This window comes from Pristis pectinata, chromosome 19 (assembly GCF_009764475.1).
Source record: "Pristis pectinata isolate sPriPec2 chromosome 19, sPriPec2.1.pri, whole genome shotgun sequence".
Lineage (NCBI taxonomy): Eukaryota > Metazoa > Chordata > Chondrichthyes > Rhinopristiformes > Pristidae > Pristis > Pristis pectinata.
This window is the reverse complement of record NC_067423.1, coordinates 32,782,499-32,803,319: the sequence shown is the minus strand read 5'-3', so window position 1 is coordinate 32,803,319 and position 20,821 is coordinate 32,782,499. Positions and strand designations below refer to the sequence as shown.

At 42.9% G+C, this 20,821-nt stretch overlaps 1 protein-coding gene across 3 annotated transcripts in view; it reads right to left on the bottom strand.

Annotated features, from left to right (window-relative positions):
* LOC127580417 (potassium voltage-gated channel subfamily A member 3-like) overlaps positions 1 to 16,847 on the bottom strand; it is a 62,210-nt gene extending 45,363 nt beyond the window's left edge. Inside the window, exons 1-4 of one of the 3 annotated variants that reach the window (XR_007957820.1) lie at positions 16,757 to 16,847; positions 5,619 to 5,708; positions 5,187 to 5,253; positions 827 to 5,012 (exon numbers count right to left, since the gene is read on the bottom strand). Coding sequence is in view for 1 of the 3 variants with exons in the window: in XM_052033856.1 (XP_051889816.1) it covers positions 2,944 to 4,395 (1,452 nt within the window). In the remaining 2 variants the exon portion in view is untranslated. Of the gene's footprint in view, positions 1 to 825; positions 5,013 to 5,186; positions 5,254 to 5,618; positions 5,709 to 5,800; positions 5,826 to 16,756 lie in introns of those variants that run through there. The other 2 variants (XR_007957819.1, XM_052033856.1) reach the window with 2 other exon arrangements.
* Positions 16,848 to 20,821: the final 3,974 nt, after the last annotated feature.

The window sequence follows — 20,821 nt, the reverse complement described above, 5'->3', positions numbered from 1 at the left end:
TGTTAAAAATATGCACCACATATCAGGGTAGAGATATCTGAACAACAGTAATTGCTGTTGATTTTACATTGAAGATACCGAAGGTACTATAAGATAATAAATTGCGTTTATATGACACCTATTCACGTCCTCAGGACACACCATACTTCAAAATCAATGATTTTCTTGTCAAATCTATTCAGCAGTTACATGGGCAAATTGATTGGTGAGTTATGTAGAGCAAGATACCGATTTTTTTTGTGGGTTGGTTGAGGAAAGGTGCCAAGGATACCAGGAGAACTCCCCGTTCTTCTTCCCATAGTGCTGCGGAATCTTTTCCATCCATCTGAGCAGTCACACATATACATAGACGGGGTATTGTTAGCAATGTCGTCAGCGGGAATAATTGCAAGCGGGGAATGCTCGACATTTACATCCCTCAAAGGACAAAAGGTTATCCATCATCCTCTATAGAAACACTCCTAAATTTACAATCACAGTCTGGTGATGCCTCGTTGCCCTGATTCCATCACGAATTGGTAAAAGGAATCTCGGCTCGGCTCGGCCGCATTTCAAAGAATTGCCACGTTTAGAAATGCTGCATTTCGCAAAATATGTAATTATTTTTAAAATTCACATTACGGAAAAGATATAAGCAAAATTTAAACAAATCTCATTCCCTGCCAACAACATCTCGTTGATGCAACAGCACACAGAAATACAAGTATGTTCCCTTGTGGCGAAATTGCAAACTGAGGTTGATGATCTATAATTATATAAATCTCAATGTGTAAGGAAACAAGTGATACTTGTATTGTAATTATAACCATTAAATGGTAACACTCACCTTTCACACCGTGCCGTCACAAACTGGCAATTTTGATGTCGTGAACATTCCTCTCTTTGTGAATTTTGGTTTTCCCAATTAGTGGAAACCTTGTATTTTCTGTGTGGCCTGCAAGGAGATTTGGCTGCATTAGTCCTTTCCTTAGACCCCCAAGGCCTGCACAGCAGACTTGGCAATTCCAAGCAGGTCAGTGTCCCACTGGATCGCGTCCGGTGATCAGTGAAGGGTCCGGCAAAGGAACTTTAGCAATCGCTTCAAGTTCCCCAGTGTGCGTGTGCGGACTGAATGCCTTGAAATAATAAAAGGGAAAGGCATTCGCCCTTTATCCGAGGGACTTGAGTTACTCATTCCAGTGAGAATTCGCACTCCTGTTGATTTGGTGTTCCCGTGCAACGACTGTTGCATCTTATTGACCAGGGAGCGACCTAACTCCGGGTACTGGGCTGATTTCACAAAGGATTTACCCCTCGATTTCATATGAATCCATCGATCACGGATTTGTCTGAAATCCGCTCGCCACAATTCCAGGTGGTGTGGCTATTTGGCTGTCACGTGGGGCGAACTTGGGGCCTGGGAACAAGGACCTTTGTGCTGGGGTTAAAGTCAGTCAGAATTGAAAATCGTCTCTTATGATTGAACTGGCCAATTTGCAGCTGGCAAATAGTGACTGGTCACTCACGCCGTAAAATGCATTTATTTGCTTTGGATACTTCAACCTACAGCTGTGCTGGAAGAAACTGTTGGGATAAATTGTAACTCGTTGAGCAGCCACTGGATACAGAGAAATTAAATATTACGCTCGCAATGATACAATGTCTCCACGCTGCAGCGAGTTTGGGTTTTATTTTTGCAGAATATCGATGCAAATGAAGCAGCAATGAAGTCATTTGTGAAAGGGTATATTTTTTTGAGTGAGGTTTGACACCTCCGGCCGTCGGGCGAGAGAGCAGGCCGGAAGGTTGCCGTGACAACCGCCGACGCTGACGAGATTATCCCACGGGGAGGTGCTGGTTAGTCGGCGCATCGCCGCCGCCGGCAGCGTGCCGCTGCAGCCAGACCGCCTCCGCCTGAATCTCACACGTGTCCCTTGTTTTGTATTTCTCAGGCAGGCACTTCAAGACGTTCATATTATGAGGAGGGGTAGGGCTGGGGAGCAGCCGGAACCGTCAAGTGTAACAAAATAATGGCACCAATGCAATCATCAGCCACAATTGTTTTAAGGTATCGACCGCCGTTTCTTCACAAATGCGATTTCTGATATTAAAAAGCAAAGGGTTTTTGCCTAATTCTCCCCCATGTGGAGAGAAGCAGGACAATGGCACATCAAATTTATCCGATGTAGCACAACTATCGTAACGAAAATTGCTTTGACACAATAGCAGGAATAATTAGGGTCAGTTCCATGGTGGAGTTGATGCTGTCTGGATATTCATTTCTGGTATTGCAGCAATAGCTGTTTGTTCTTCGATTCGTAATCTTCACATTGTTTTGCTCCTTTCTCCTTCTCTCTGTTTGATTGCTGGTTGATTCCTCCCTTCCGCCCCCTCCGCTTTCTTTGCAAACGTTTTCCTACTGATTTGAAAATTCTGAAGCATTGTTTGTTCCCCATTCAGGTCAGACATTCTCCCGCCGAGGTGGTGGAGGGTGGGCGTGGGAGCTGAATCCCCTTCCCCGTTGAAATACACACTGCCCGTCGAGATCCCCAAACCCACGACCGATGCAGAATTGCTGGGACTGATTTTCAAAAATCGATTTTGTTTGTTTTTTTTTGTTCAATTTAGCCAGTGTGCTTTGAAGATTAAGCTGTAAATAGAATAACGGACGTGTGAAAACGAAAGCAGAACAAGCGGTGGTCTAATTGGATTAAACCGCAGAAAATGTCAAAAATTTAATATGTTGATAGCAAAGCTAAAATAAAACTGTTGAGCAATCTGACGCATCCCTCTGCCTAGATCTAATTCTGTCACAAATGTATTTGTACAATTTTTCAGCCTCCATGTGTTGGTGAGACTGAACATCATAAAATGTTTCTTTTTAACGTGACTTAAAGCACTGGATGGAGAGTTTCTCAGTTAGTATTTAGCCCCCGTTCCCCCCACTCTGTCTCCTCCCTTCGATCATACATCAGTGAATATTTTCCTGGTCTGGTTGTCTGACGGTCTCTGTTTGATGGGGGTGTAGTCGGGGTACTGATGATCCATGATCATTGCGTCCACGTTGTCCTCCGCCTCGCTTTTGTTGAGGGACTGGTTGCTGGCCTTGAGATGGCCGAGGGAGTGTGCCTGCTGCCCGCTGCTGATGTGCATGTACTCAGCCTGGTCTTCGTGCTCGTTCTCCCGGTGGTAGAAGTAGTTGAAGTTGGACACAATGACGGGCACGGGCAGCGCGATGGTCAGGACCCCGGCGATGGCGCACAGGGATCCCACGATCTTGCCTCCGATGGTGACGGGATGCATGTCTCCGTAACCCACCGTCGTCATGGTAACTACTGCCCACCAGAAAGCGTCCGGGATGCTGGAGAAGCTGGAGTCCGGGTCGTCCGTCTCGGCGAAGTAAACGGCGCTGGAAAACAGGATGACTCCGATGAAGAGGAAGAACATGAGCAAGCCCAGCTCCCTCAGACTGGCTTGCAGGGTTTTCCCCAGGATCTGGAGCCCCTTGGAGTGCCTGGACAGCTTGAAGATCCGGAACACTCGAACCAGCCGGATGACCCTGAGGATCGCCAAGGACATCGTCTGCTGCCCGTTGCTTTGGTGATACACTAACTCGGTAAACAGGGTGATGAAGTAAGGGATGATAGCCACGATATCAATGATGTTCATGATATTCTTGGAGAAGCTGGATTTGCTGGGGCAGGAGAAAAATCTCACCAACAGTTCGAAAGAGAACCAAACAATGCAGAGAGTCTCGATGATGAAGAAGGGGTCGGTGAACATGTTCACCCCCAAGGTGTCAGTGCCATTGGCAGCGATTCTCCTCGGTTCCAGGCGGGCATCTTCTCTGAATTCCGGCAGGGTCTCCAGACAGAAGATGATGATGGAGATGAGAATGACAAGGACGGAGACGATGGCGATCCCCTTGGCGGACCCCGAGCTCTCCGGGTATTCGAACAGAAGCCAAACTTGACGCTGGTACTCGTTGGTGGGCAAAATGCGCTCTTCTTCCTTGATAAAACCTTCCTCCTCTCGAAAATTTTCGATGGCCTCTTCTCCCATCTCGTAGAATTTAATCTCCTCCATGAAAATGTCGACGGGCACATTCGCGGGTCTCCTCAGCCTCCCGCCCGACTGGTAGAAGTAGAGGATGGCGTCGAAGCTGGGGCGATTCCTGTCGAAGAAATACTCGTTTCGAAGAGGGTCGAAGTAGCGCATCCTCTTCCTGGGGTCGCCCAGCAAGGTGTCGGGGAACTGGGCGAGGGTCCGAAGCTGCGTCTCGAACCTCAGCCCCGAGATGTTGATGAGCGCCCTCTCGCAGCATTCTTGCCCCAACAGCTCGGGGTCGCAGTTACCCTGAGAAAGCGCGGCCAACGCCACCGACTCGTCGATGTTTTCCTCCGGCACTAGAGTCATCTTGGGTCGGGGGCGATCTCCTCCCTCCTCAGGAACGGCTGGGGCCAAGTTGAGTCTTTTTCTGACCAGCCAGCGCACCACCTCGCATTTCCCTGATCACCCCCCGCCTGTTAAATCTCGCAGCCCGGCTCCGCACCTCCGCTCTCTCTCCCACATAGACACAGACAGATGGGCAGGGACTCTCTACAATCACAGCATTTAAAATAGCTCAGCCCCTCACCATCTCCTGCGATGACGTGAAGTCGACGTTCCTCGACAACGAGGAGAATCACGTCTGACTCCCGGCAGGAGAAAAAAAGCTGGCCCCCCTCCCCAGTTAACCAGAGCAACAGCCCCCGCCCTCATTGGCCGCACTCTTCCACCCAATTTATACCCAATGGGACTGACATTGGACCATCCCCGCCTTCCATGTTGATGAGTGACACTGCCGACAAAGATTCAGCTCCACACCCCTTCACTTTATTTATTCTGCCAAACTCCAAGCTGACTTTTCGTGCCAGCTTTCCAGGGCTGCCTCTCCTGCGAGTCAAAGTCTTCCCATCTCGATTAGTTGCCATAATTGTATTGGCAGATTTAAGGGTTTAAATTACTGCACGAACTACAGTAACACGTCAGATCTGGGGGGAGAGAGAGAGAGAAAAAGTGTGCGTGTGGGGGAGAGAGAGAGGCTCACAAGCGAAGATTTAATCGGCCCTCTAGACTCCAGCAGAGCAGAGAAATCGAGACCGCACTCCGTGGGAACGTGGTCAGTGTGTACAATCCGGGGGCTGTGCCAAGAGGCAGCTACTCACCAGTTTACCACAATTGTCTCTGGTGCTGAACTCTGTTGCGGGGGTCGGGTGTTGAGCGCCCCCTCACCTTTGAGAAGGAAAGTGAAAATTCAGTCATTAGCTCCCAGGAAGTATTTTTTTCCAATCTCACCTTAATCAATAAAATTGTTTGTGCATATGATAACTGATAGAATGAAAAGATCCCTTTGTCTCAATAACTGGACTCTCCCAAATTAAAGTTCGTTTTTATTGCAGCTTTTATGCTATCCTTCAACGTTATCTTTAACAACTCTTGCACTGTCCCTGCATCTACACTACGAAATTACTGAAGCACTTGTTAATGAGTTACTAATTCCTAACTACACCTATAAAATATTAATGAGCAACTGACATCTTTCTTTGCTTTAAAGAAAATACACGTTGAAACTCTTGAGGGATGCAACGTTCTCTCACCAAGAGACAAACGAACACTCCGATTCAATGTCATTGTTCATTCACTCCGGTTGCTGTCCTGAACGGGTACCTTCAACTCTGACTTGTCACCTTTTGTGAAAGAAAATTGATTTTGTGACTCACTTCACCATGGCAAATTTTTTTTTAAATTATAGTTTCTGTCTTTTTTTAAACAAAAATACCCCATCTCAAGTTCTGTTTTTTTTTGTGGTCTGTTCACAGAAGTAATGGCGAAAATGCAAGGAAGTGAGTTCCCCAAATGCTCACTTGCTAATTGCACCACCTAGTGTATCGCACAGAGACCGCGCAGACCTGACCCTATGTGGGGTGGGGAGGGGGAACTAAATCTTATTCCAGGCCACTGCCCTGCAGTTCGACTTGGGAAACGTGCACAGACATCAGGCAGAGACAGGAGCAGTTTTGTCATCCTGCATTGCTCAGCCACGTAAATGAAGAATTACCACCAGGTGCTAAAAGTTAGTGATGGTGTTGGGTCGATATTTTAGTGCAAGAACAATCAATACAAAAGATTTGACAAAAATACAAAAAAACTTTTAGTCTAGATTTCTCGCTTGCTTGTTTAAAGAAAACAAAAATACATGCTTCCGAAAATACCTCAATTTGACGATATTAATGAACACGGAGCTACCTATCCAAGCTGAGATAACTGAGTTTCTAACAAAAAGGAGAATGAGTGATCTGTTCACATTTACAAGGATGGTAGCTCCGCTCTGATTTAACCTGCATTATGTTCGTAAAGCAGAAACTAGAACGGTGGGATAACTGGATTGGATCAAAAAATTCAGGTGGGCAGCAGTCTGTTAAAAAGCCTCCGCTCAGTAAGAAAAGTCGAAGGGGGCTTTCATGATACCAAAATTATCTCAGTCGTTAGAGCTGGGATCTGAGCAAAGAGCTATAACTTTGCTGAAGTTGTGGGAGTGTAAGGAAGGGAGAGTGCAGAATTGTTTTGGTGCAATTTGCACAATGTTAGAATGTTAAGTTTCACTAATTTTAATTAGGATCAAATATTATTTGCTAACACTTCCTTGTTAATGTCTGTCAAGGTCCTTTAACTTTGTGCAGTGGAGATAAATGGAAGGACACAGAACACTGGGTGGTAAGGCACGTTGTTTTCAGACTGATTTATTGGAGAGAATGCTAGGGGGACAAGCAGATTTGATAGTTATACTTTAGATGTGTGGACAAATGAAGTCTAGGTGAACCACGTAATAATGAGGACATCACAGGCATCCCTGCCACAAAGGGAGTTGGCTGTTTCTGCTCAATTGTCTGTCAACCTCTTCTCATTCTCATCGGCCTGAAGAGGTCCTGCATGTTCCAGCTTGTGCCTCCTCTAAAAATGACCCCCATCTTTCTAGATAGTGGGTAGTAAAAGGCACCCTCAGATCTGTTAAGGGCATCTGAAGTGTTGAATGATGTACCTAGTTGTAAGGTAGCTTTGGTTGTCCCAGTCCTGTTTCGTTGTTTGCCTACAGACCTGGCTGGGTTTTACTGGCATGTCCCTTGCCTCTAAGCAGTCAATCACTAAACTACCAAACCTGTGTCAAGGTGGAAATATCCAACACAAATGACCCTTTGAAGAAATGAAAATCCACAATTTGTAATATGTATTAAGTTTGAAGGTTAGAATGACTGTTTGACGTTAATTAACACTTTAATGCCTTTCAGAGTGCTCTTTAATGTGCTGGCCCTAAACTATTCTAGAATATTTAGTATCAACTGCAGAGTGAGTGTTCTAACATCACCTAGTTGCATATCTTTCAATATCAGTTCCATCTGTGAGCTTCTGGCATAGTGCAGCCTGTGGAGCAACAAGGTAGCTTGAATAGTAATCTCTGGATTACTGTTTGTTCCAGTACTTTTGTTTGACTTGCTACATAATAAAGACGAGCATATTTGCCACAGTGTTAACATTAAAGCAAGATCCTGGCTGTTACACTTTCAACTGGGTACCTTACATGAGTAGGAGTGACCAGGTTGACAGGCTTTAGTTGTGAGTTAAGTTGAGAGGAACCAGTCTTTAAGTTCTTCTGTGTAGTGCAGTGGTTTTGTGTGCACTGTGAGCAATTGAATCTAAATCCACATTGCTAAATGAGGCCATTGGGCATACACACTGACATCAACATAACTAGCCAAAATATATTCATGTATCCAAGGCCTGATAATAACATTGCTGTAGGATTGAGGCTGAACTACTTCAGGGTTAGTTAGTTAAAGGAAGAAAACCTTACCCAGTCTTCTGCTGGAGAATTTGGCACATTGATTTTCCAGCAAAAATATCCTCTTTTAAGATTTCCATTTTCTTCCGCCCCTCTGTTGTTGCCAAGGTCATTCAGGCCCTCAGTTCTGACTTGGACCAATCCTATTTATCCCAGCAGTATCACATAGTTGATCATCCTACATCTATCCCTTGATGCCCTTCCACGCGATGTCCCTTTAGCTGTTGACCAGTCCTCTGTTCCTTCTCTTTTTCAATGTCCCTTCAACAGATGTTTTTTCTCTCCTTCTCTTCCCTGTATGTCCCTTTCTCTGATGCTGCCTCTTCCCTTGATGTTGCCAACCAATTTCATCTCTCTGTGGTAGGTCCAGTCCACCCCAAGATTTCCCTCAACCCTCTTTCATATTTCCTGTTGACATAGATGGAGACCATTCAACCCATTGCACCTCTGCTGGCTCACAGTGTAATCCCACCAATTTCACTATAACCTATTCTCCCCACATTCCCATCGACTTCCTCCACATTCTACAACTCACCTACACGCTTAGGAGAATCTACAGTGGCCAATAAACCCACAACCCACATGTCTTTGGGGCATGGAGGAAACTTGAAGCATCCAGAGATAATCTGCGCAGTCACAAAGAGAACGTGCAAACTCTACACAGGAAGCATCGGAGGTCAGAATTGAATTTGGGTTGCTGGAGCTGTGAAGCAGCAGCTGTACTTGCTATGTCACTCAGTCTCCCCGAAAACTCATGTGGTCTGATTTCCTGTGCTAGCTCTGCGGTGGTGGAGGAAGTGGAGGAAGCATCTTTATGTGTGTGTAGTTTTGCATAGTAGTCCCATTTCATCCCTTGCCATACCTTGGGCTTTGTGCCCAATAGAACATCACTGTTGGTGGGAGGTAGGGGTGTATTAATAAATCTATTGTGGGCTCCTGTTCAGCTACATTTTTGTGCATTAAATACTTCTAGAACCCAGTTCCTTTCATAAGAGCAGAGTATGTTGAAATAATTTCTGGAAATATTGTTCAAAATGATGAGGAGTTTTGGTAAGGTAAATTATGGAAACATATTTCCATCATGTCACTAACTTGAGGGTTTAAACAAATAATTTAAACAAGAGGATAAAATCATTGTTTTGTTGGACTGGGGCTTACTACAATAACTAGAAACACTAATGAAGGAGGGATCTACCATGGCTTTAAAATGAACAAGAATAAATATTGGAAAAAGAAACATTTAGCAGGCAAAATATAAAGAGCACACAAAATGGATTTAAGTCAGAGGAAAATAGAATACAAGTATATTTTGTCTCTGAGCCTGTTCTCTTTAATCTTCCAAATTCCAGGGATTAAAACCTCTGTTTGTTCATTCTATTGATATTTGTTTGTAATTTAATGCTCTCATTTACCCTGCTTACAATGCCATCTATCTTTATATCAATTGCACACTTGGATATATAGCTATCTCATCATCTAAGTTGTTCATAAATATGATGGATGGATGCGTCCCCAGCATTGTTCCTTGTAGGACACCACCAGCCACATCCTGCCAGTTTGAGTACCTGCCCATTATCTGTGCTCACCGTCTCGTGCTGTGCAGCCAATTTGCTTGCCAGGTCAATCATTTGTCTTCAGTTCCATGAATTCCAACCTTAGCGGACAGTTTCTTTTGAGGGACATTATCAAGCTTCTGTAAGTCCTTGTAAATAACATCTACATATATACATTCCTGTTCTCTCATAGTTTAATCACCTTTCCAAATAATTCAGATTTGTCAGACATGAGCTACCCTTGAAAATTTTCAAGGTGTTCAGTCACACAGTGTTTAATTACACACTCTAGTAATTTCTCAACAACACATGCAAGGCAAAGTGGTCGATAATCCTGTTCACCTTTCTCAACTTTGTTAAAGAACAGAGTAACAAGCACAGTTTTCCAATTTAATGAAATGGTTCCTGAATTAAGAGAATATTAGATTATTGTTAGGCAGTTGCAATATTCTCAGCGAACTTTTCAAACTCTGAAGTAGAAAACTGACACTGAAAATTTGTCTGTGTTTAGGTGTATTATCTTGACAAGTCCTTGTCCCTGATTCAATGGGACCAATGTAGGCCGGTGGTTCTGAATGTCTATGCATTCAGATTGAACAAAGTCCCAGAACAAATTACACACCTGTGTGAGTCCAGTCCAGGTCCTGTGGACTAATTCAGGAGGCAAATCTGTTATTGTGCTCAGTCTCTGAAGTTCACATATAGACAGCTGATTCTATATTCACATATAGAATCCCAATCTTGTTGGGATTCCCAATCATTACACTAAGGAGTTGCCACTCAGATCCTGAACCAGGCCAGACCTAGTGTATGCTCTGAAACTATTCCAATGGGGATTCTACTTCAGTGGAAATTCTCAGCCTGCAGATTAGGAGATACAGAGGAATGTATGTTTTTTGAAAAATTATTTTGCTTTGCTTTAATGTTTTTAATTAGTAAATGCTTTTATTTCTGTTTAATATTTTTAGTTTTAAACTTAAGACATTTTTAAAATTATTTACTTTAGTTTTAATAGTTTGTAAATTTCTCTGAGTATCAAAGAGATTAAAAACTGTTGAATTGAATGACAGCTTTGACAGAAGACAAAACTCCACCTACTATATTGCTTTGGTCATAGCCTGTCAGGGATGTCCCAGGGCTGGGTCTTCTGTACTGTTCTGCTTGAGGCCCAGTCACAATCCGAACCTCATCAGCCAACTCAGAAGCAAAGGGCCAGTGAAATTGTCCCTTCACATCCAGCTCAGTTAAGTGTGTCTGGGTGGAGTCAGATTGCTCACAAGGTGAAAGGCCCAGTCCACCATGATCAGGCCTAATATTATTTTGTCAGGATGCAGGGATGTTATTTTCTTCTTAAACAGTGATGGGAAATAACCTTGTCTATTATTTCATTGTTTTCAGTGGTTATCCAAGACACACCTGTATTTTGAAACATGGTTTCTTCAAGGCTTAATATCAAACTGCCAATGATACCAGCATGCTTACATGACCATTCAGCCACTCAAGTCTGTACCAGCTGTAGGTAGGTCAGTCCCATTACGGACCTCCCTTCCACCTCTCCCCCACTATACTTCTTCCCTTCTAATCTGGCAAATTATATCCCCTTCAAAAGCTGCTTGACCGTTTTGACACCACCCTTACAGGGATTATTTTTTTAAGGTGCAGTATTCGCACCATACATTTTTAAAGAGCCTGTATTGCTCTTGACCATCCTCTTTGTCCCAATATAACTGCAACAGCTTTTAGCACTGATTTTGATATTCTTCCTGAATCTCTTTTTATATTCTCCTTTCGTAGCTCTTGTTACCTCTTTTTATCACCTTGTTCTGCTCTATTCCCAATACAATCAGATACATACAATGCAGTTCTTGAGAACATTGAATTTGTTCTGGGCCTTCCATCTGTATGACATAACTATGCATCCACAGTGTTGTCAATGAGTTACAATGCGTATTTTACCATCATTTGTGAAATGTTCATTTGCACATGTGTGGCTAGCAAACAGCCTTCATGAGACAAGTGAGGCTTCCATCGGTGTGAATTAAAGCAGATTAGTCTGACCTACTGTATATCTGTGGGGTCCGACGTGTGGGCCCTAACCGACAGAAAGGTTCTGTATAGGATTTGGAATTATCCCTTGTTTCCACAAATCCCCCAATCACAAGGATGCCCCTTCTCTGCTGCTGAACCCTGGTCCAATAGTGTAAGTGACCAATCCCACCAGCTGATCAAATCACTATAGCCCTTTGACCAGTCATGTCACCCACCCCTTGTAATTCTCACCCTGCCCTGTTACCTGAGGTTCTGACCTTCCTTATCTCAACTTCTCACAGTTCATAATCTGAGACCTACCTGTGTTCCTCCACTAGCTTTGCGGTTTTGCATCCATGGGTGAGAAATCTTGCATCATTCACCCACATATCGCTAGTTTAATTTGCTGCTTGAGGTATGGAAAAATTCCAAAGCCATTCAGATATGAGCTGGTCTGCTACTGAGCACTGAGCCACCTGACCTCACTGGGGTCATCTGTTCTTGTATCTTGCTCTTTCCTTCGGCAAGCCCCAGAGTGCAATCTTCTGCTTCATAAATCTTTCAGACCTCAGTTTAGAATATTGTTGTCCATTTCTGGCTACCTCACCTTAGGAAGGGTATGAAGAGTTTAATCAGATGCAGCTGAGATTTAGCTGGGATAAGGGGATTTGGTAATGAAGAGAGATTGGAAAAGCTGGGATTGTTCTCCATTGTTATGAAAGGCACCATTGGAGAAGGTGGGGAGAATCTGCTTCCATCTGGGAATGGTTAACAGCCAAAGAACAGAGTTGAGAAGTCAACATTGTGCCATCAATCTCAGGCTAGGATCTCCTCAGAAAATGCACCAGTGCTAAATTGAAAGCTATAAACAACTTTTGTATGTAAAGTGCCGTGAGGAACCAATCTCTAGTGCATTACACTTGGAAATTGGGGATTTAACCTTGGTTTCAGAACACTGGTCACAATCTGAACACAGAAGCTACAATACACACAATGGTTCAAACAAGGAATTCTGCTTAAGACCCAATTGCTTTTTGCCCTCAGGCCTCAATTGTACAAACTGAGTGAGCCGCAGATACCAGTTGAGTATTACCCTGCACTTTGAGGATTCCGACTAATCCCTCCAGCTTGAAGGAGGGACATGGGAGACATGCTATAGTTTGGGCAAGAGACTGGGGTGCAGGGGCTGCTGTCCTTTTATGCAGCCAGCAGGTGCATTCTTTGAAAAGATTTTCTCACTGTCCATTGGTGACCTTTGGTGACCACTTTAAGAACATCTGATTACACTGTTCACATTCAGAAACACCAAGGCAGAGGATCGATGACACATGGCCAGTTTTGACCACTGACCTGAAACGAAGGTAAGGCCCACAATTTCCATGTGTCACACACTTGTTCCTCAAGGACATCCTACAGACAAAAGATGCTGGCAGCTTTCAAGGTGACAACAGTGTGCATTCCAGGGACATTCTGTGCTGAAATTGATGGCACATTGCTAATTTTATCTCCATCAGAGTGCAACAATTCCTCATTATTTGAAATAAGGTATTCCAGCCCTTCCATGCAGAAAGCTGGGTGTGCTTGAACTAGGATGTAAATTTCAGCACTCTTGTCAATATGTTGACCTCTGCCCATTCTCATTCAGAATGTAAATAGGTTTAAGATTTTGCTAGCTAACTTTACATGGGACAGATTGCAATGAGTCAGATGTTACACTCTTGGAAGGAGGAGGTGCTTTGGTTAGAAGAGGGATAGGTTGCAAAGAAATGGAAAGTATTTTATTAAAAGCTGTGAAGTAAGTATTTTTCATTCATACTCAAGTTTATTTTGTCTATGTCCTTTTGAGTCTTGAATGCTTCAATAGGATCACTCCTGAGCATTCTTTTACTGGTAGAAATATGTGCAGTTTCTGCAACATTGGTTCACAGTCCAGCCCAGCTAGTTATCCTTCATTGTTACCTCCCCACTGGGATTCCTCATTGTCATCTACCAACAAGAACTGGCTCTTTTCGTAACACTATAAACCAGGACTTTATCTTCAGAATTACATCTTGAATTGGACTGCGGCCTGCGAATCCACCCAAGATCGTATTTACATTATTGCTTCCTCATGATAAACTGGTGACTCAGATTTACCCACATTTGTCACCTGTTTTCTATCCTCCATAATAATCTCTCTTATCTAAATTACCACTGTTTATTATCCTCAGCAATCTTACTGCTTTGTGTTTCTTTGCATAAAATATTATCTGCTACATGCCTGTCCAGCTGCCAATCTATTCTAATCCTTCTGCATTTCATCAGTGTTTTTTTTCCTGATTGTTTAAAGTCCAGCACAGCTTAGGATCATGTACAACTGTATTTAAAATAAACCAGAAATTTGATACGTTTCTTCAATGGGAGGAACCTGAACTTATGAGTGTCATAAAGTGATAAAGTTAGGGAATAATGTTTGTGGAAAAGTTGCCTAAATAAAGGGAGATGATATATTAGAGCTTCCAAATGGTGTTCCCAGTTTTAACGTATAACCAGTGAAGAAGGAAGGAAGTTTAAATTAAGTGACAGGGACCTTCAAAATATTCATGGAAGAAAATTCAAAAGAAGGAATGTGCAGAGGGATTGGGTCAGTTAGCGAGAAAGAGGTTCGGGGATAACTAACAAATGGAGCATTTATGTTGAGCAACGGAGTGGCGAATGATCTTTCTGAGTGGTCAGTCAGGAGCTATTGAAATTCTGATGGTGAATGATGGTTGGGGTTACATATAGATGGGTGGAAGAGAAGTAGATGTGAACAAGGAAGAAAGGGTGAAGTGAAATATATGGGAAAAAGTGTAAAGTAAATCTGAGGCACTCATGCATGGAGTTTCTGTCTGTGTATGTTTCAGATTGTGTAATAATTTGGGAGGAAGTGAGAAAAGTAAGGCATATGTTTGAGCATTTGAGGATCTGGGTGATATCTCACTATTAGCAAAGGCCTTCGGAGGTCTGGGGATAGTGAACAGGATGTGTTTGGAAAAGATTACTGTGTGATGGTAACAAATGTGAGAACAGAGCTGCAATAGGGGAGGAAGAGTTGATTTTATGTGTGGGATCTGAGTAAGGGCATTATTGAGGTTCTTGGGAGTAAACGTACTGGGATAATGGAGAAAAAGAAGATATCTGTATTATACAGGTCAGGTGACCCATGCTGCTTGACCTTGAGCCATACTTTCAAGGCTTCTGGACTTTTATCCCTTACTCTCATCTAACTCCAGCCGGGATCCAGATCCCAGGTCTATCAGCATCAAGGAATGGCCCAAGAAATGACTGTCCTGGATGACTGTCTTATAGCCATAGTACTTATATGCTGGTCTGGTTGGGTATCTGGTTACAGGTGTCCCCTAAGGGAATAGATGGTGGGGGACTTGGCGCTGGTAATGCCATTGTATGTTGACAGGTGGTTAGACTCTCTCTTGTTGGAGATGGCTATTGCTTGACACTTCTGTTACTTGCCACTTAATAGCCCATGCCTGAACATTGTCTGGGTCCTACTGCATGCAGGCATGCCTTGTCTCATTTACTGAGGAGTTGCATATGGATTGAATAATGAACATCCCCACTTCTGATTGGATGGAACAAAGGTGGTCGCAGCAGCTGAAGATGGTCAAGCCTATGACACTGCCCCAAAGAACTCCAGTAGTGATGTCCAGGGACAGAGAAGATTGACCTCCGACAACCACAATTATCTTCCTTTGCAAAAGGCCTAATTCCAACTTCAGTTATACCATGATTTCTTGATGCCACACTTAGTCAAATACTGCCTAGGTGTGAAGGGCAGTCATCAGTGAGTATGTTATGTAAAGGGAGGTCATCAATGAGCAGGTCATGTGAAGGGCAGTCATCAGTGAGCAGGTCATGTGAAGGGCAGTCATCAGTGAGCGGGTTATTAGTGAGTAAGAGCTGCCAGATAGCACTGTCAACAACACCTTCCATCACTTTGCAGATGACTGAGAGTAGCCTGATTGGGCAGTAATTAGCCAGATTGGATTTGTACTGCTCTTGTAAACAGAACATACCTAGGCAATTGTCCACATTGTCATATAGATGCCAGTGTTGTAACTGTACTGAAGAGCTTGGCGAGAGGCCCAGCTCGTTCTGGAACACAGGTCTTCAATACTACAGCTGGGATATTGTCTGGTCCCACAGCCTTTGTTGTATCCAGTACTTTCAGCTGTTTGTTGACATAACATTGAGTGAATCAAATTGGCTGGAGACTGGCTTTTCTGTGATTTTGGGGATATCAGGAGGAAGCTGAGGTGGATCATCTACTTGCTGAATGTGGCTGTGAATGATGCTTTCGTACTCACATGCTTGGCCCTGCCATCGTTAAAGAGTTGGGTTTCACAGTACGCGGAAGGGATCTCAGTTGAGAGTGTCATGTGAATCGTGGAATGACTGCATGATGGGACAGTGCAGAGAATTACCTAACACCCCTCAATCCTACATATCTCCATGGTGTTCCCTTGTACTCCATGGAAGTCATATCCAGTTTTATGCTCCTAATTCAATCTCCGCACATACCCCGTTCCTCCTTGACCTTTCTGATCTCCCATGTCAACCAATACCATCCATTGCTCGGCACTGATGCCAGACAAACAGAAGACATGTTCAGAACCAGCCCTGGAGAACAGCGTTGGAAGATGATGATAAAAAAGGAAGCAAAAGGTCAGATAGTGGACAGGATGGCTGGGGACATTATCCAGTTTTTGATAACTTGGAAGATGGTCATGGAGTAGGTTGGGAGGCCATAATGTTTCATCTATATTTGCCTAACCCATCAGCTCTTCTCCTATATCTTGGATCCTCCCTTTTTACTTGTGCCTCCTTCATGCCCCTCTCTTAATTCCCTTCCTCTGTTTTGCACTACCCTTCCCATTCTGCTCAGTTAACCCTTAACCATGCTCCATCACATTCTATCTCCTCCTTCCCTCTCTACTTTCCCTCTTCCATTCCCTCATTCTTCACCTTCCACGTACCTCACCCATTGCCACTGCACAAATCTGTGAACACCATCCTGAGGCTAAACTTCAGCAAGTGTAAGTTTATGCAACCTACATTTTTTTGGCAAAGATTGAAACCATTTGTTAATTACGTCAGAGTGTTCTCATGCTGAGGGCAATCACTCAGGATTGTCTGACATAACTGGAAATGTATGCAAGAAGTCACCATTAGTTGAGAATGGTTGGAAATAAATCCTTTTATCTATAGGTGCAGACCCTGCAAGTAAAGACACCCATAGCAATGAGTGAGGTTGTGCTTAGGTGCAATAAGATCATACCTTGCTAATCCTGGGTAAACTGTGCTTCATGATATCAGGTGTTTACTTGTCCCAGCATTCATTAGGTCCAGATTTTCTCCTCTACAAGGGTGAGGTGAGGTCCCTGCAGTTTGGAGTGTCGTACACCTGTTCCTGGTAATATTCACCTGGAGTAGATAACAATAGCGGAAGATGGTTAAGTAATCTGAACAGTACAGCTTTCTTGGGCGATCTTGTGGCACAGTCATGGGACTTTGTGTCAGAGTGTGGGAGTAGGGGGATTAGTAAAATGACAGCTACTGAAGACTACGTGAGTGGTTGTGCTGTTGCAGTGATAATTAGAGAGAGAGTCAGAGTAGCAAGGAATGGGAGAGGGAGAGAAGGTGAGAGGCAGATCAATAGGGAAGGGAAAAATGAGAGGAGAGAGAGACAGCACAGCAGGGAAAGTGAGAAAGGGCAAAAGGCACAAGAAGAGCAAAAGAGGTAGGGAGAGGGGTAGGTAGAGACAGACAGAGCAGCAGGGACATGACAAGGGAGAGAGGCAGAAGAAAAGGAGGCAGAAGCAAGGTGTTTTAAAAAAAATTGACTGTATTCAACAGAAAGATGTTGGCAGTATCTGAACGGAGATGAAGACGAGCTGAGAATGTAATGAAGTCTTAAGTTGTGAGGACTATTCTTGTCAGACTTGGTCAACTGTGTAGGGTGTGTTCCTTCGTAACAACTCTGCTATTATCACCTGCATGTGGCCCTGGAGGGTCTGCGTGGCCTCTGTGCACAAAATTTCCCTCCTACAGTGGACATAAGCCACCAGGCTCCTGATCCCTGTCAGTAAACCCGGGATAACGTTTCCTGTTCACAGTTGAAGCCTTGATAAAAGAAATAGCAGTCTTTGGTAGCTGGTGTTGTGCACACGTGCCTTTAATGGCTGATGGATCAGCTTGCAGCTACATGATTATGTGCCAGCAACTGTGAGAAATTCAACTGGAGTATTTCAATGATGCCAACTATTTATGAAACAACAGGAGGGGTCCTGACAACACTGTTACTTAAACAATACGCAATGTTTTTAAAGCTTATTCAAAAATTTTTAGCAAGACATGCAATGACATTATGGAAGTGAGAAAATGGCACAGACAAATTTTCAGGTTAATACCAATTAGGAACTTACTGGTGTTCTATTATTTTGTATTCCTGGTGAATTCCTTTGTTTATTTGTATCTTTGTTTTTCATATATTCGCAATGTGATGCATGTTGAATATGTCACAGAGTGTTGGGAAAAATGTCTGACGGCTGGCAAATGCAGTTCAGACATTCTGTTTTGATAAATATTCGGGTCATTCAGCATGGAAACAGGCTCTTTGGCTGACTGTGTCCACGCCGGCCATCAAGTACCCATTTATAATAACCCTAGCTTCCAGCATTTGTTAAAGATAGTCCATGGCATTGCTCCCTGTGAATCAAACATTGTATTTTATATATGGATCTAAACCCAAATAACAATTCTTAAATTTCAGCTAAAGTTTTCTGAAATATTCATATACATATCCCACCTATCATGCACACGCATTGCCAATGCCACATGGCCATCCACCATAAACGTGGATTGTGTCCTGTGGAGTGATGGGTATCTTTCCAAATTATATATGCTGATCAACACGATAACATCATTGCAATCCATTTCTTTCATCACCATTAAGAGTGAACAGCAAATGTTAATACAGAAGCCCACTGAATTTATTAATATTCAGTTATGAAGTAATTATAACTTATTTATAATTTATTATATAGATAATTATTTATAATTATAAATCAAGTGACGTAAATATATCTTTAAACTTCACAACCATGCATTAGTTCTCTGGACCTCAGGTGAGACAGATGTGGAAAAGACTGGGATAATCTGCAATATTTTGTTGTGGTATGTATTTGGAAATACATACCATTAGAACAAAAATATCAAATTTTATAAAATATGGAATTCTGATATTGTTAATGCATATGTGCATCCTCCAGAGAACAAAGATTCCTGTGTTTAATTAAACATAGTTATATTTTAAGGAGACACAAGAGATTGCAGATGCTGGAATTGACCTGAGCCGAAATGTCAACACTTTTCTTTTGGCTCCACAGATGCTGCTTGACCCGCTGAGTTCTTCCAACAGTTTACTTTTATTTTAAGGAATCACTTTCTCGACCCCGCAGGTAAGTATAAATCCAATCCAGATATTCATTCTTATTCACCAACATGATTATCTAAGGAAACAGACAGCCTATTGAATCTGTGCACCTGCACTCATTTTACATAAAAATGCAGAACTCTTGATACTTTAAAGTATGACTGAAACTTGCAGTCATAATGATCCTGGTTTGCATCCCTGGTCACTACAATGAAAAAGTACAACATACACAGGGGTACTTGAAGCAAATTGTTTGTAGAATTTGTAACATTCAACCATGTCAAATCACAAAGTACAGTGGTAACAATTTCAGGCATGTTGAGTGCAATGTAATGTATGATCTGTGGGAGCACTGGAATGATGGGTTTCTGTATTTCATTTTCTGCTTTAGCCAAGAGAATGTAAAATTATCGTTTCCACTGTACAACTAAATCAGCCATAAAAATAAAAAAGAATAACCCACCTATGTTGGGAGAAGCTGTGGCAACAGTATCAACTGAAGGCTAAGTTTTTAAAAAAATATATAGAGTACTTTTGATTGAAATGGACCACACACAACAATGTTTTGCTGCTGTTCTTCTGATCTTAATTCCCCATCCACAGCCTTGGGAACACAGAATACCAGGAATGTAATAACACTCCTGCCACCCATTGCTCCTAATTCGAGACTAGAATATCCTGCAGGACATTTACCCATTGCACAAAGCATGCAGCAGGATGATGACAATGACTCATCCTCAGACCCCACCAAGCTCTGCTTGGCTGGATGCAAGTGTGACACCTTGGGTCCTGTCGCACACCTGGGCTATTTGTGAAGAAAAACAAGGAATTTGCAAGTTGCTGGCATACATCAGAGCCTGGCAGGATGTCACAACCCTTTGTTATGATCTCTTCATCCATGGAAAGGGAGCCTATCTATAAGGGACAACAATGAACAAATGCATGTCACCTTTAATATAGGAAGACAACTATCCAACCCCAGCACTTGACTAATCTGCAGCAGAATGCTAAGCAGCTTATTGACAGCAGGGATAACGTTGCAAGTGCCCTTCTCACCCATTATCCTTCATTCAGTTAGATCCCCACATCCTGTATATTGTCCTGATGGATGAATCTTACACAGGTGAAGGGGATCTCATGGACTCCAAAAGGCATAGTATGTAGGCCAAGAGCATCTCAGCTGTTTGAGCAGGGTTCTGCCTTTGCCTCTACTGAAGCCACAGAGATTTTACCATGTTGGATTTTAAGAAAAAAAGGAAGAGAAATAGGTCATTATATAAGGGTATGCACATAAGTGTTTTACATAGTGTCAGGTTTCTGTTGTTTGCAACTGTATAGAAGTATTTTTTGACCCTCATGTTCTGGTCTAGAGAAATATTCCTTCTGTTATCACCAAGGAAGACCAAGAACTGACAGTGAGCATGCAGATTAACATGATGTGTTTTTTTTTTCTGAAAGGACCAAAACACAGAAGAGTTTCCATCTTGATAAAATATAATGGAACTGGAAGAATGTTTACTAGACCAGGACTCTCTGAACTTTGTGGCTATCAGTATACTCTGATCACCTCCAGGATGCAATGGCTGAAATGTGCCACCTGACTCTTCTCAACTTGCTGAAAATTCTCCTCCTCCTCTCCCTCCTGCACTGCCTGTTCCTCATCTTAATGATCACAGGATTAGTAAATCAATCACACAGTAAAACACTTTTATGTGGACATAAATCACCCAAACATAGTCAAGCTATGCAATTAGTACAGCCTGCAAAATTGCAACTGACACTCCCATATATGTATGTGTTAGCATATGCAAGACTTTGCTGAAATCAATTATCACTTGTTTGTAGCATTCCCAGGTGAAATTGGGTTAGGAGTTTTTGATCCAGAAACATCACAAGACACACACAGGG